This window comes from Loxodonta africana, chromosome 2 (genome assembly GCF_030014295.1).
Source record: "Loxodonta africana isolate mLoxAfr1 chromosome 2, mLoxAfr1.hap2, whole genome shotgun sequence".
Taxonomy (NCBI): Eukaryota; Metazoa; Chordata; class Mammalia; order Proboscidea; family Elephantidae; genus Loxodonta; species Loxodonta africana.
The window spans coordinates 125,614,994-125,628,938 of record NC_087343.1 but is presented as its reverse complement, the minus strand read 5'-3'; the positions used below and the strand labels follow the sequence as shown (position 1 = coordinate 125,628,938).

General features: G+C 41.4%; 1 protein-coding gene across 11 annotated transcripts in view; it reads right to left on the bottom strand.

Annotated features, from left to right (window-relative positions):
• RAPGEF6 (Rap guanine nucleotide exchange factor 6) overlaps nt 1-10,515 on the bottom strand; it is a 267,271-nt gene extending 256,756 nt beyond the window's left edge. For 5 of the 11 annotated variants that reach the window (XM_064275404.1, XM_064275423.1, XM_064275393.1 and 2 more), the window contains exon 1: nt 10,228-10,514. Coding sequence is in view for 8 of the 11 variants with exons in the window: in XM_003404458.4 (XP_003404506.1) it covers nt 10,228-10,296 (69 nt within the window). In the remaining 3 variants the exon portion in view is untranslated. Of the gene's footprint in view, nt 1-26; nt 102-10,227 lie in introns of all 11 variants that reach the window. The other 6 variants (XM_023548454.2, XM_023548476.2, XM_023548463.2 and 3 more) reach the window with 3 other exon arrangements.
• Between the last annotated feature and the right edge of the window lie 3,430 nt (nt 10,516-13,945).

The following is a 13,945-nucleotide window of genomic DNA, read 5'->3' as shown; positions in this document are numbered from 1 at the left end:
AATGATGATAACAGTACAGTAATTACCTTGACAAAGGAAGGTGCTAAGCATTCTTCGAACAGAGAGAGGAGGAGTGGAAGAGTGAGGAAAGATGCACAGCTCTGCAGAAAGAACATTGGAAATGAGATTCCAGTAGGGAGTCTGAATTTGCCCAGCCAATTGTTAGCTTTCTGGACAGAGGAAATGGCAAACTATATGCATGGCTATCATTTATTAAGTGTTCATTATGACAGGTACTTTACTAAATATACATATTATCTTACTAGTTTTCACGACAATCCCAAAAAGATCTTCTGTCTTATAGAAGTTAGATAGCTTGCCTAGGGTCACTCATATTCTCAATGTTGGAGCCCATATTTGGAGAAGGCTTCTTCAAACGCAAAATTCCAGGGCCATAAATCCTGCACCACATTGTCCTGACTTACACAGAGCACAGAAATAGGAAAGAATGTGGCACAATGGACAATGGTTCTTACCGTTTGGTACAGGTTTGTACAGATCCCCCCGCTATCCAAAAGTAGGTGTTGCTATTAATCCTTTCATAAGCCAAAACGGCGTAAAGCAAAGAAGCAATTTCCATTAATTAATAAGTGAAAAATCTTTGAGCATTCCCAGACCCAAACAATAACCTACCAAATCATACCAAATAATACATAAAACCTGAAATAGCACTAACATATAATAAAAGCAGGAATGCTGAGTGTAGTTCCTGGAGCTTGGCGACACCACTCTTGCACCTCAGGGTGCAGGCTGCCTCTTTAACGGCTCGCTGCAAAACAAATGCTGAACGCTATTTCCGCTTTTGTTCATAAAAGCGAAAATCCTCTTCAGATTTCTTTTGGTTAGAAAACAGGTACTGATGTATGTCTTTTATAAAACTGAAGTAGCAGAAAGTGAACTTTGGGAAAGCAGAGGATACCTGTATCAGAATTACTTGAGGCACTTTCTATTGATACTAATGCCTACACTCCATTCCAGAAAGGTCTAATTCAAGAAGAGTAATTTAGGCATTAAAGGAAAAAACCAAAACAAAAAGCTTCTCAGGCTGAGAAATACACATAGCCTAGGTTGAGAAGTACTGTATTAGGATATTTATAAGCAGTTAAAAATATGTGTGTTTGGAGTGAGGTGGAGGATCACAGAGGACCTATATCTTTCCCCTTGCCATCAGAGCCGAAAATCACAAAAGCAGTACACTTGCTGCCTTTAATTTTCTCGGGTCTTAGGCGCTCTGCAATCCATTGCAAACAGGCTCTTTCTTAATTAGTCCACAGAAACATTCTGACAGAAGCAATCTAAATTATTTACCAATTCTCATTTTTTTTTAATTTTATTGTGCTTTAGGTTTAAGTTTACAGCACAAATTAATTTCTTATTCAAAAATCTATGCACAAATTGTTTTGTGACATTGGTTGCAATTCCCACAAATGTGTCAGTACTCTCCCACTTTCCTTTTCCACCCTGGGTTCTCTATGTCCATTTGTCCAGTTTTCCTGTCCTTTACTGCCTTCTTGTCTTTGCTTTTAGGTCAGTCCTCACTTTTCTTGAACTCTCTACAGTATCTGACATTAATGACATTAGTGATTTGTAATTTCTTTCTGAAATGTCCTCCTATAATAACACACTTCTGCTCTCTTTTTGGAAACCCTGGTGGCGTAGTGGTTAAGAGCTGAGCTGCTAATCAAAAGGTCAGCAGTTTGAATCCACCAGGAGCTCCTTGGAAACCGTATGGGGCAGTTCTATTCTGTCCTATAGGGTCGCTATGGCAATGGGTTTGGTTTGTTTTTTTTTGGTTCTCTTTCTACCTCTGTGACAATTTCTTTTTATTCTCTTTGTAGTTTTCTTTTCTTTTGTAAAAAAATATAGCATGGCGGGGGCATCTGAACTTTAATTTCATAAGCAGGAAGGAGAACCAATATTGACAGCCTAAGGCTGATTCCTATGAGGCAGTAACCAGACATACCTCCTCTCTTCAAACTTTTTTACCAATTCTGACATTAGCCATCTCTCCCACAGAACTCTCCATGTCTCCAATGGGTTTGATAACTTACTGCAATGGCCACACGGAACTCAAAGACCATACTCACAGTCATGGGGTTTACTACAGATTACAATTCAAGATGAGGAAGGACTCAGGATATATAGTTCTTCAATCAGGACAGTCTCTTCTCAGCCATGTCTGAAAGCAGGCCTCTCTCTCCAGCCCTATGCAGGCCTCTGTCAAGTGTTACAAACCTCAGGCAAGTGTTACAACTCTCTTTAAATCTTTACCATTACAGTCTTCCAGTAAGTCTTGGCCTGAGGGTGCTCAACTTTCTTCCTCTGTGGGCCAGGAAGCTCACCATGCCATCTCCTGCCAGTCTACTAGTTCTGCTGTGGCCACTCCTCTACCAATGCTTCTCGCTGTCTTGCACTGTCTCCCGTGTTACAGCTCTCTCTCTGTCTCCTGGGTCTAGGAGGATCTCACAGAAAGGGACCCCAAGTCCAAAGGACATGCTCCACTTCCATCTCTTTTCTTGGTGGTAGTCAGGTCCCTCCTGTCGGCCTCTACGATGGCTCATTCTAAGCCTAACAGGATGGCAAAACTGACCAATTCCCTAATTAGGGTTCCACATACCATATTTGCATGGCCCCACCCCAACAAGAGTACTATGCACCTTATTTACATTATTAGCAAGCTACCCAATCCTCTTGGTGGGCTGTAAACACCTTATTTGCATAGTCTCACCCAGTCATTTGGTGGAAGTTACAAAGGCTATGGCTAAAAGGGCCATATTAAGTAATTCACCACACCACATCTTTTAATCCTCCATCCCTTTAATATCAGGGCACCCAACTTTTTCAAAGGGTCTGTACTTAGCACATTCTATTCTTACTCCACATTTTTACCCTGGTCATTCCCACCAATCCCATGACTTCACCTATGATCCATATGCTGTAGACTGCCAGACCAGCTCAGAAGCCTAGCTTCATTCGATGAGAAGCTTCAACTGAACATCCTAGTGCACTTCTCTACCTGTAACCCCCTCTTTGTTGCTGTTGCTGTTAGTTGCCACTGAGTCAATTCAGACTCATGGTGACCCCATGTGTGCACAACAGAACTGCCTCATAGGATTTTCAAGGCTGTGTAACCTTTTGGAAGCAGATCATGAGGCCTTACTTCCTAGGTGCCTCTGCGTGGGTTTGACCCACCAACCCTTGGGTTAGTAGTTCAGCGATTAACCATTTGTGTCACGCAGGGTTTCCTGTATTTCCTCTGTTGTTGTTACGTGCCATTTGATCTATTCCAATTCATAGTGACCCTATAGAACAGAGGAGAACTGACCCATGGGTTTCCTAGGCTATAATCTGTACAAGAGCACATCTCTAGGTCCTTTCTCCCACAGAGCAGTTAGTAAGTTCAAACCACAGGTCTTCTGGTAAGCAGCTGAGCGCTTAACTATTGTGACACCAGAGTTCCTTGCATCACCCTCCAGGGGATCTCAAATCCTCTCCAAAAGTGAATTCATTCTTTTTCCACCCCAAATAATGCAATATCATGCATCCAGTTACCAAAATCAGAAACCTTAGAAATCATCTAAATTTCTGCTTTGCTGCTGCACCCAGTCTAAGCCTGTTCCCAACAAGCAAAAGACAGGAACGTTTTGCCAGATCACCCTGAAGCTTGAAAGGAACTTAAGGGCAGGGTGTCTCTTGGCTTGAACTGCAACATCTGTGGCTAAGAGGCAGTTATCCTAAGAGTAGACCTAGATAGATTAATGTAGACAATCCAAAAGGGTACAAAAAGGTGACTCAGGATATAAAGGATATGCAGATAAAGACCAAGGGAAGCCCCAAGAGAGGAGACTCAAAGTCCAGCAAAGAGGCAAAATGCAAAGAATCAAGGTAACCTCACCGACCTCTCAGATGCCAGAAAGAATACACTGTACGACTCCACCCAGATGAAGTTCAAAAGCAGGCAGAACAAATCTATAGTGAAAGAAGTCAGAAAAATGGATTCCTTTGAGAAAGGGTATTGATGGTGGTGGGGGCGGGGGGGAGAAGGTAGGAGGTGGGAGGGACCAGGAGACAGTATTTGGAGTGCTGATAATATCTGATTTTGGTGGTGGTTACATAGGTCAATACGTTTGTAAAAATTCATCTGACCTATATACTTTTTTTTTTTTTTTAGGGTATATGCACTTTATGTATATTATACTGTTTTCATTCTGAAAGGTTAAAAAACAAATCTGATTGGTGGCAGACATTCCCACTCCAATCAGCAACCATGTTGGGCAAATGCTACCACCTCAACATCTCAATATTCCAGCTGCTGCTGCCACCACCAGGTCCAGGACCTTACCTCACACCTGAACTACTGTATTTGTTTCCTGTAAGTAGGAGGATCATACCTCCCGGTATTCCAGCTGTCCTGGTGTAATTATTAACAATTTTACCTTTCACTCACAAAAGTATCCCAGTTTGGACAAAATGTTCTATGCTCACCCTACCTATAAAGCTCCCTGCCTCTGGTCTAGCTCCGTTCCACTGCATCTTCAGCAATGCACACAGAGTAATCTTTATAAAACAGATCTTGATTACAGACTTTAAACCCTCCAATGGTGCTCCTTTACTTATAAGATGGAGTCCAAATTTCTGAAATATTTCAACCCTGCTAGTATATACAGCTTTATCATCTAACATCCAAAACCAGGTACCACCCCCCGCCCCGCCCCAAAGCTCTATACTCTAGCCCCATATTTTGCAACTTTTTTTCATTATTGTCCCCCTCCCACAAAGAGTCTTTTTGGACATTTTTTCCTAATTCCCATCACATACCAATTAAATACTAAGGAATAAGACTTGGTCAGGCAGCACTGAGTTTTAGATGGTCACCACTGTAATATGTAAGTTTTTTGCTCTCCTAAAAACTATTTTTTTGCCTCTTTTGGGGCAATATCACACCTACTGGGAATGTATGCTTCAGATTTACAGATTTGCTTCTTGTTCTACAAATGCGTCTGGCTATTCTACCATCAGAATCTTTCATCCTGCTGCCCCCTGCCTGTTTGCATGTCATCCAGACGTCTACTCATCGTATTTAAGATTCAGTTTAACGTTCCTCCGAGAAGCCTTTCTTTTCCCCATTTTCCAGTCCCAAAGTACCTGGTTCAGACCTTTGCCATTAATAAGCTTAATGGCTTACTACATTTATATTTTCATGTCTGTCTCCTAGTTATTGAAGAACACGGACTATGTCTATTTTCTCTACAACCTTGGCTCTTACTATCATGTCTGACATATCATTTATTAAATGAATGGATAAATTAATTTTATCATCTATGTGAAGAAATGATACATCTCAGTTTACCTGGGACAGTCCCTGTTTATACCTGTTCTGGCATAAATATTAAGGGTAACTCCTTTCATTCTCAGAGTCCTTGGGTGGCGCAAACGTTAAGAGCTCGGCTACTAACTGAAAGGTTGGCAGTTTGGAACCATCCAGAGATGTGTCAGAAGAAACACCTAGTGATCTACTTCTTAAAAAAATTAGCCATTGAAAACCCTATGGGGCACAGTTCTACTCTGAAACACATGGAGTCACTGACAGTCAGAATCAACTGGACAGTAACTGTGTGTATGTGTGTGTGTATGTTTTCATTTTCAGAAGTGTCCTGATTTGGATAACTTACATCGCCAACCTCTACCTAGAGAGTGGAAAATAATTAACAAATTTTGAACAAGAGTAGAACATGATCAGATCCAAGCGTGTTAGAAAGATCATTCTTGGCAGCAATATGAAAGACAGTAAATAAAGTGATTCCAGCAAAAATTCAGGGGTAGAAACAAAAGAACCTGAACTAGGGTAGTACAACTGGTGAGGAAGAGGCTTGAGAGATTCAGGAGCAAAATCAGTAAGATACAGTGGCCAGTTGGATATAAGAAGGAAGAGAGCCGGAGGAATCGAGACTGAGCAACTGCACCAGTCACCAATAGTACATTAAGGAGGGAAAATGATGAAGGCTTCAACTAAGAATAAGTGGCTGATGGATCTGAAAAACACCAGGAAGTCATGTCTAGTTTATGGTATATATGGGTCTGAAGCACATGAAAGAGGGTGACTTGAAATACGTAGTCTTAGATGTCAGCCTACAAGAATTACAGCAAGTTGCTGAATGAGATAGCCCAGGGTATACAAAGTCAGCAGCTATAGTGAAGAGAAAATATTCTCTTTTTAATACATTAGGACTTTATATATTTCTAAATTTTATTTTCTTTAACATATTTATTGATCATTTAATATATGCAAAGCATGGTGTTAAGCACTTGGAGGTAGAGAGAGAGGAATAAACTTTAAGTGAGAATTTTAAGAAGCTCACTATGAGGTAAAGAAGAAGGACTGGAGAAAGAATGATGTTGAATATGGACTGTCTTGAGAAGCAGCCAAGTTCAAGGCATCAATTCTCATAGGCTTCTTTAAGTGATTTTGGAATAAGGACTCAAAGTGAGCACATTAACAGCTTTAGCTGTTTCAGGCACTTAGCTTCCCAGAGTATTCAAGTCTAAAATTTTCCCTAAGAAAGTCTTTGTAAAGTGGAAAAGGGAATCAGAGAACTAGTTCAAGAAAGACAACATACTGTGGCAGCTGGATCTATAAAGCAGGAGAAATGGCCAGAAAAGCAAAAAACTGTTTTTGAAAGATTATATCTAAATGGCACACTTTACAACATGTTTCCATAATCAGTCTCTGGTTTACTAAGATTTTGTTTGAGTTGACAGTTTTACCTAAAGACAACAGATAGTTCAAAATAAAGGAATCATTAATTTTGTCCCAGAATACAAAGAAGAGTTTACTCATTAATTATATAATGCAAACATCTGATTACAAGACACCACTTCTCATCTATATATACATTTTTTATCATACTTTGTACCCAGTAGGTATTCAAGGAAAAATAAACTGAGCGAATCAATTTTATCCTTATCTATTATATGCTTTATTCACTCGGCTTCCAGGACACCACCACTCTCTCTTGGTTTTCCTCCTACCTCACTGTTTGCTCCCTCTCATTCTCCTCCACTGGTTTCTCCTCTTCTCCCCTAACCTTGTAGTTATCTAGTGCCCCAGGCACTGACTTGGGTCCTCTCTATTCTCTAACTATACTCACTACCTTGGCAATTTCATCCAATGTTAAGACTTTAAATAATATCTATAAGCTGATGACTATAAAAAAGTTGTATCTCCAGCCTAGCTCCCTCTTTAGAAACATAAATCTGTGTATTCAGCTGCCTACTCAACATTTCTAATAAGCATTTCAAACTTGACATATTCAAAGTTTGAACTCTAATCTTCCCCCCAAAACCTACTCCTTCTATCGTTCAAACAGTCTTTGACAGTTAACTCCAACACTGCAGTTATTCAGGCCAAAAACCATGAAATTCTGCTTGACTCTTCTATTTCCCTCAAAGCCCACATGTAACCCATTGGCAAACCCTGTTCATTAAGCCTTCAAAATATTTCCATAATTTGACACTATTCACCAACTCTACTGTTATCACTCTAGTCTGAGTTACCATCATCTCTTACCTGATTTAATGGAATGGCATCCTGCTTCTATCCTTGCTCCCCTACTGTCTATTTTCAACACAGCAGCCAGGGGACTCTACCAAAATTGTTAAGTCAGATAATGTCACTGCTCTGCTTCAAAGCCCTTCAGTGTTTCCCCTGGCCCAACTTACTCAAAATAAAAGCCAAAAAATGTACAATGATTTACACCCCACCCTACTCCACCAGTATAGTATTATCTTCCTGGCTTCATCTATTACTATTCTTGCCCTTGTTCGGTCTTCTCCGTTGAGAGCTCCTTATTATTCCTTGAATGCACCAGACATGCTCTCATTTGCAGCCTTTGCAATGACTGTTTCCTCTACTTGGAAAGCTCTTTACCTATATGATCTTTATAGCTAACTCCACCACGTGCTTGCAGTCTACGCTCAAAAGTCATCTTCTCAACTGGAACAACAATAACCACCTTATTTAAACTGCAACCCAGCCCCTGCCCCTTGCTTCCAATCCCCCTTATCCCCACCCCTTTTTTTAAATTTCTTTTCCTTCATAGCAATTAGCAGCTTCTAACCTATTATGTAACTTGCTTGTTTATTATATTTATTATTTGCTTTCTCCCCTCACCCTCCATTAAAACGTAAGTACCACTAAGACAAGCCTGTTTTGTTCACGGAAACATCCTAGCACACAAAATAGTGTCTTGCACTGGTAGGCTCTCAATAAATATTGGTTGGATAGCTCGGCACTGGGTTTTTGGGTTGGATAGCTATATTTATAAATAACCTTTAAGAGTCCACTAAAAGAATACGAATCTTTTGAAAACAGAAATGAACTCGTGAGGATTTCATCAAGTCATTCATCACAAATAAATCGTCACTAGAATTCAGGTTAGTATTTCCTAAAATAAATTCTACACCAATTCAAAAGTACAATGAATCAAGTTGTTAATCCATTATGCTGCTACATGTCAGGGCTCTAATCTTTGCACAGTGGGCAGTCATTTAGCATTCTCTTGTACAACGCTGCTGTTCCAGTAAAACAAGATAAAGTACTTAACACAGCAGACAGTGGCAGAGTAACCTAATGAAAAGTTTAGAAAATGTGCTAAGGTTCCGAAACAGGCAACTTCAAACTAGGTAATTTCTACTATTAAAGAGAAGTAAGATTTTCCCGTTAAGATGGAGAAATGTTCAAAAGTAAAACCTACATTATACATTTAAGCCTTGTATAGTACTTTTCAATGATATAAACACTAATGGCAGAATTCATTTATTCAAAACGAATGCCTACAGTGACACTAGGGTCATCATAGGGAAATTAAGACACATGGGGTTATAAGAACAGGTCTCAAAAAAAGGACTCTGGAAGTTGGCAGACTATGCTTTGTTTCTACCCAAAGATCAGGATTTCCAATAACAAAGTGTGACCCATCACAGCTTCAATTATGGCTTGAATAGTTTCATCATCTCAAAAGGTCAAAACTACTGAATACTTACTATGTAAAACACTATAAATCTGAAAAACCCAAAAGTAACTCTGGAAGAACCAACCAAAGCATTTAATTTCACTTATAGCAACTATAAAGACAATTCAACAATCCATTTGCAGTGTTGTTTTTTTATTGTTGTTGTTTAGGAAACATACCACTTATTACACAAAACTCTTCTCTTAATAAAAACAGTCCAAAAAAATCTAAACACTCTACAGATATGCAAAGCTAACAGGTTTAAGTTAGGTGCCTGAAACAAGCTTTCAGATCAAATGAAAATCTTTTAAGCCGATGCCATTACGGTTAACCGAATACAGAAAGTTTTGAATGCAAGCACAAGACATTGTAAGATTTCCCAATGACAGTCTGAAAAGGTACTTTCAGATTCTTCTTTAAGTATGCATGCTCCACTACAAATTTAATCCTCTGGCTGGAGGCAAAGTTTCAAACTAATTTTGAAAACTTTACCTTCTTTTAGTCACGTGCACAACGACATACAGGACAGAGTAGAACTGTCTCATACGGTTTCCAAGGCTGTAAATCTTTACTGAAGCAGGCTGCCACATCTTTATCCCGCGGAGCGAACAGCCAACCTTTAACCCTTTAACCACTGCACCACCCACCAACCAAGACCAAATCCACTGCTGTGGAGTCCATTCCGGCTCATAGTGACCCTGCAGGTCAGAGTAGAACTGCCCCGTAGAGTTTCCAAGGCTGTAATCTTTAGAGAAGGATGCTGCCACATCATTCCCCCCGCGGAGCGGCTGGACCTTTTGGTTAGCAGCCGAGTGCTTTAATCACTGCACCACCAAGGTTCCTTATTTCAGGTACTTATAAACTTATAATTTCTACCTCGTTTTTCGCAAATTCCCTGAATTTACGGGTAGATCCACATTTTACCGGCAGAAAATAAGAATTTCTAATGGTGTTTTTTTTACTGAAGACAGTAGGAAGTCACGACTAAGAACCGGAGCGCGGGTAAAGCTGTATCGCGGGCAGGAAAAGCGACGCAACACTTCGTCACCCCACCCGCCAGAAAAGGGCCTGGGACAAGGCTGGGGGACTCGGAGAAGTGATAATCTAGCAGCAGGTGCGAGGTTCTGACACCAGAACAGTCTCCGAGGGCTTCGGACCAACAAAGGGATGCTATACGTTGGACTGGAGAACATACGCCGGGGTCGACCGACCTTACCTCGGGGGTCCGCTCAGGCGGCTTCTTCTTCAGCGCCTGCCTAGCGCCGGGGTCTACGGGTGAGTTCATGGCCGCGGCCCTGGCCCCCGTACTCCCTAGCCTACCGTTCAGCCCACCCAACGGCCCATTCGCTCTAGCTAGATAGAAGGTCTGCCTCTGAGGAAGGGACACCGACCGCCGCGGGGTCGGTGTTCAAACAAACAACCCTTCACAACGCCCGCCCCGGGCTTCAGCCCACGCGCGACTGGTCGGAGAGACGTCCGGACCGGGGGGGCGAATGGGGGCCGGTGCGCATGCGCAACACGCGCGCGCACACAAACGAGCGCCCAAGAGAGTGACTCTGCTGTGACGAAAAACTGGGCGGTGCAGGTTAAGCCCTTTTCCCAACCTGCGTGAGATTTTAAAACATATCGCGGTACTTCACCTACCCATCACAGGATCTGCCTCAAAGTTGTGGCTTCCGCCGCTCCAGCTTCCGGCGGGGGGCGGGGGGCGGAAACGCACTAAGGGCTTGAGCAAAAATAGCGTGTTGGGGCACGTATGTGGGGAAGGCGTTTTGGGTGGAGAAAACTGTGCTGAAATCCGGAAGCCCCGGGCCTGACCAAGACCTGGGGCCCAGCCCCCGTTTCGCGACTCATACACCCACCTTGGAGGACGTGCGTAAGTCGAAACCACCATCCGTCAAGCAAAGGAATCCACGCACTCTTCCCTGATTTCTTCTAATAAAAAGAATCTCCGGTGAAAGTAGCCCACCGAAAAGTGCTCGTTCTGTCCTAAACCGATGTCGGAGGATCAGAGCAAAGAAGGCAAACTTTCGCGGCGTTGAGCAGGGGTGGGCGGCCGCGGTACCTGCTGATTCGCAAAGCCAGGTCCGGACTGTTCACAGAGCCTTGTCAAGTTGAAAAGTAACGTGCAGGGCAGCCTCATCCCCCCCGCGCCCGGCATCTGGGCCTAGGTTTGCCTGGACTACAAGAGTGGCAACTTTCGCATTACGTTTTACATTCTAGTCTGTTTCTGCACAGAACGGGCAAAGCCAGTTTCAACTTACTTACTGATCAGTTGGTAAGAAAAACAGACCATCCTCAGGGGCAGCCTCACAGCTCACAAGGAAGATCACTGACGGAATTCCGGCATCCATCGTTCCAGGAGTCACACATCTCATTTTGGAGCTACAACTGGCATGTCCTTTTCACTGATTTTTAAGTTCCTTTAAGGCTGCGCCTACATCCAGGAGTCTTAGTATTTCTCACAGCAATTAGCATAGTTCACTAAATTACCCAAACTGATTTACAATTATGATATGCTTTTCAAATAAAAACTGATTCACAGTAATTTAGTGACATGGTAAGAATTATTTTTTTTAGAGTAATAAATGGGAAAGAGACGTTCAGGTTACAATATTTACTGTTTCCAGTAATGATGGCTGATGTTAATAGGGTAGTGTTTTCCGTTGGTCTTTGGACTTGCCCAAACTTGAAGTTTTCAACATACTATTACTACATTTCTTTCTCGAGTATAAGGCATAAACCTCACCAGGGAAGTTGTGGCTTAGCCACTCTAGAAAGAAATTGTGGAAAAATCATAAGGCATTCCAGATGATCCATTTTGCTCATCACATTTTGCATGTATAAACATACACTCTCAAAGGTCTGTCCAGGATCACAAAGGTTATCCTTTCCAATCTGCAATGACCAATTTCCAGAGCCACATCAATACTTCCAAGAGGAAAAAAGATTTGCTGGCTACATAATGGAAACATGATGATCATGAGCTTGGACTTTTAGGGTCAAACAGACCAGAATTTGTGTCATCAATGTGTTACTTATACCTAAGTGACTTGGAGAAGTTATTTACTATCTCTTAACTTCAGTTTCCTTATTGTAAAATGGGAATAAAGAACGTATTGCTTTGGGATTCTGTAAAGACTATATGAGACAGTTCATGTGCAGCACTTAGTGCAATCCAAGAACTCTTTTATTATTTCTATTAGTTTACCTCTGGGATATTATTATTTCTCAAAACCAGTAATTCAACTTGAGGAATTTGATAGTATTTCTTTCAATGCCATTTTTTTTTTTTTTTCATTTTTAACAAGTAAACATGAACTCTCACAAACAGCTGGTGAGTGTTAATCAAGAAATGCAATAAAAAAAAGTAGTAAAGCTGGTACTTGACATACACTGTGACGGCAAGGTTCTGCATGTGGAACCTGTACATATATCAAGTGGCAGTTTTTCTAACAGAACAAGGGGATCCTGTGTGGTTTCATACCAGAAAAGGTGTGCATCAGGGTTGTATCCTTTCACCATGCTTATTCAACCTGTATGCTGACTAATCCAAGAAGCTGAACTGTATGAAGAACACAGCATCAGAATTGGAGGAAGACTAACAACCTGCGATACGCAGATGGCACAACCTTGCTTGGGGCTTGAAGCATTTACTGATGAAGATCAAAGACTACAGCCTTCAGTATGGATTACATCTCAACATAGAGAAAACAAAAATCCTCACAAATGGACCAATAAGCAACATCATGATAAACTAAGAAAAGATTGAAGTTTTCAAGGATTTCATTTTACTTGAATCCACAATCAATGACCACGGAAGCAGCAATCAGGAAATCAAATGACATATTGCATTGGGCAAATCTGCTGCAAAAGACCTCTTTCAAGTGTGGAAAAGCAAAGACATCACTTTGAGAACTAAGGTGTGCCTGACCCAAGCCATGGTACTTTCAGTCACCTCATGTGCATTTGAAAGCCGGGCAATGAATAAGGAAGACCGATGAACAATGCCTTTGAATTAGGGTGTTGGCGAAGAATATTTAATATACCGTGGACTACCAGAAGAATGAACAAATCTGTCTTGGAAGAAGTACAGCCAAAATGCTCCTTAGAAGAAAGAATGGTAAGACTTCGTGTCTCGCACACTTTGGACATGTTACCTGGAGGGACCAGTTGGGTCTGGTGGAGAAAGATGTGGCCATCTCCTTCTGTAAAGATTACAGCCTTGGAAACCCTATGGGGCAGTTCTGCTCTGTCCTGTAGGGTAGCTATGAGTTGGTAATTGACTCAACGGCAATGGGTTTGCTTTCGTTTTGGTAGTCCATGGAGATGGACATCATACTTGCTAAAGCAGAGGATCAACAAAAAAGAGGAAGACTCTGAGTAAGATGGATTGACACAGTGGCTGCAACAATGGGCTCAAGCATAGCAATGACTGTGAGAGTGGCACAGGACCAGGTAGTGTTTCATTCTAGTGTACATAGGGTCACTATGAATCAGAACTGACTTTATAGCACCTAACAACAACACAATCTTTTTGTTTGTTTTTCATAAAAACATGTTAGTGGCACCCAGTAATTACTGAGCACTTACTGTGTGCTTGGCATTCATCATTTCACTTGATTCTCACAACAACCTCATGAAGTAGATTCTAATAAATTACCTGTACAGAAATTGAAGATTAGAGGTGGGCAAACTGAACAAGGTCAAATGCCTAAAAGTGTCTAAGATGGACCCAAAGGTACTCTGACACCGCGTCCAGGATGTTACATATACCTTATTAAGACACGGAAGAAAAACCAACAACACCCAGCAAATTGATATGTGTATTTATTGCACAAATTTTCCCTAGAACTGGGAGGTTATTATAATACAAGTGAACATTTGAGAAAGGTATACAGAACAAGGAACAAGTATGTACATTTTACATATCT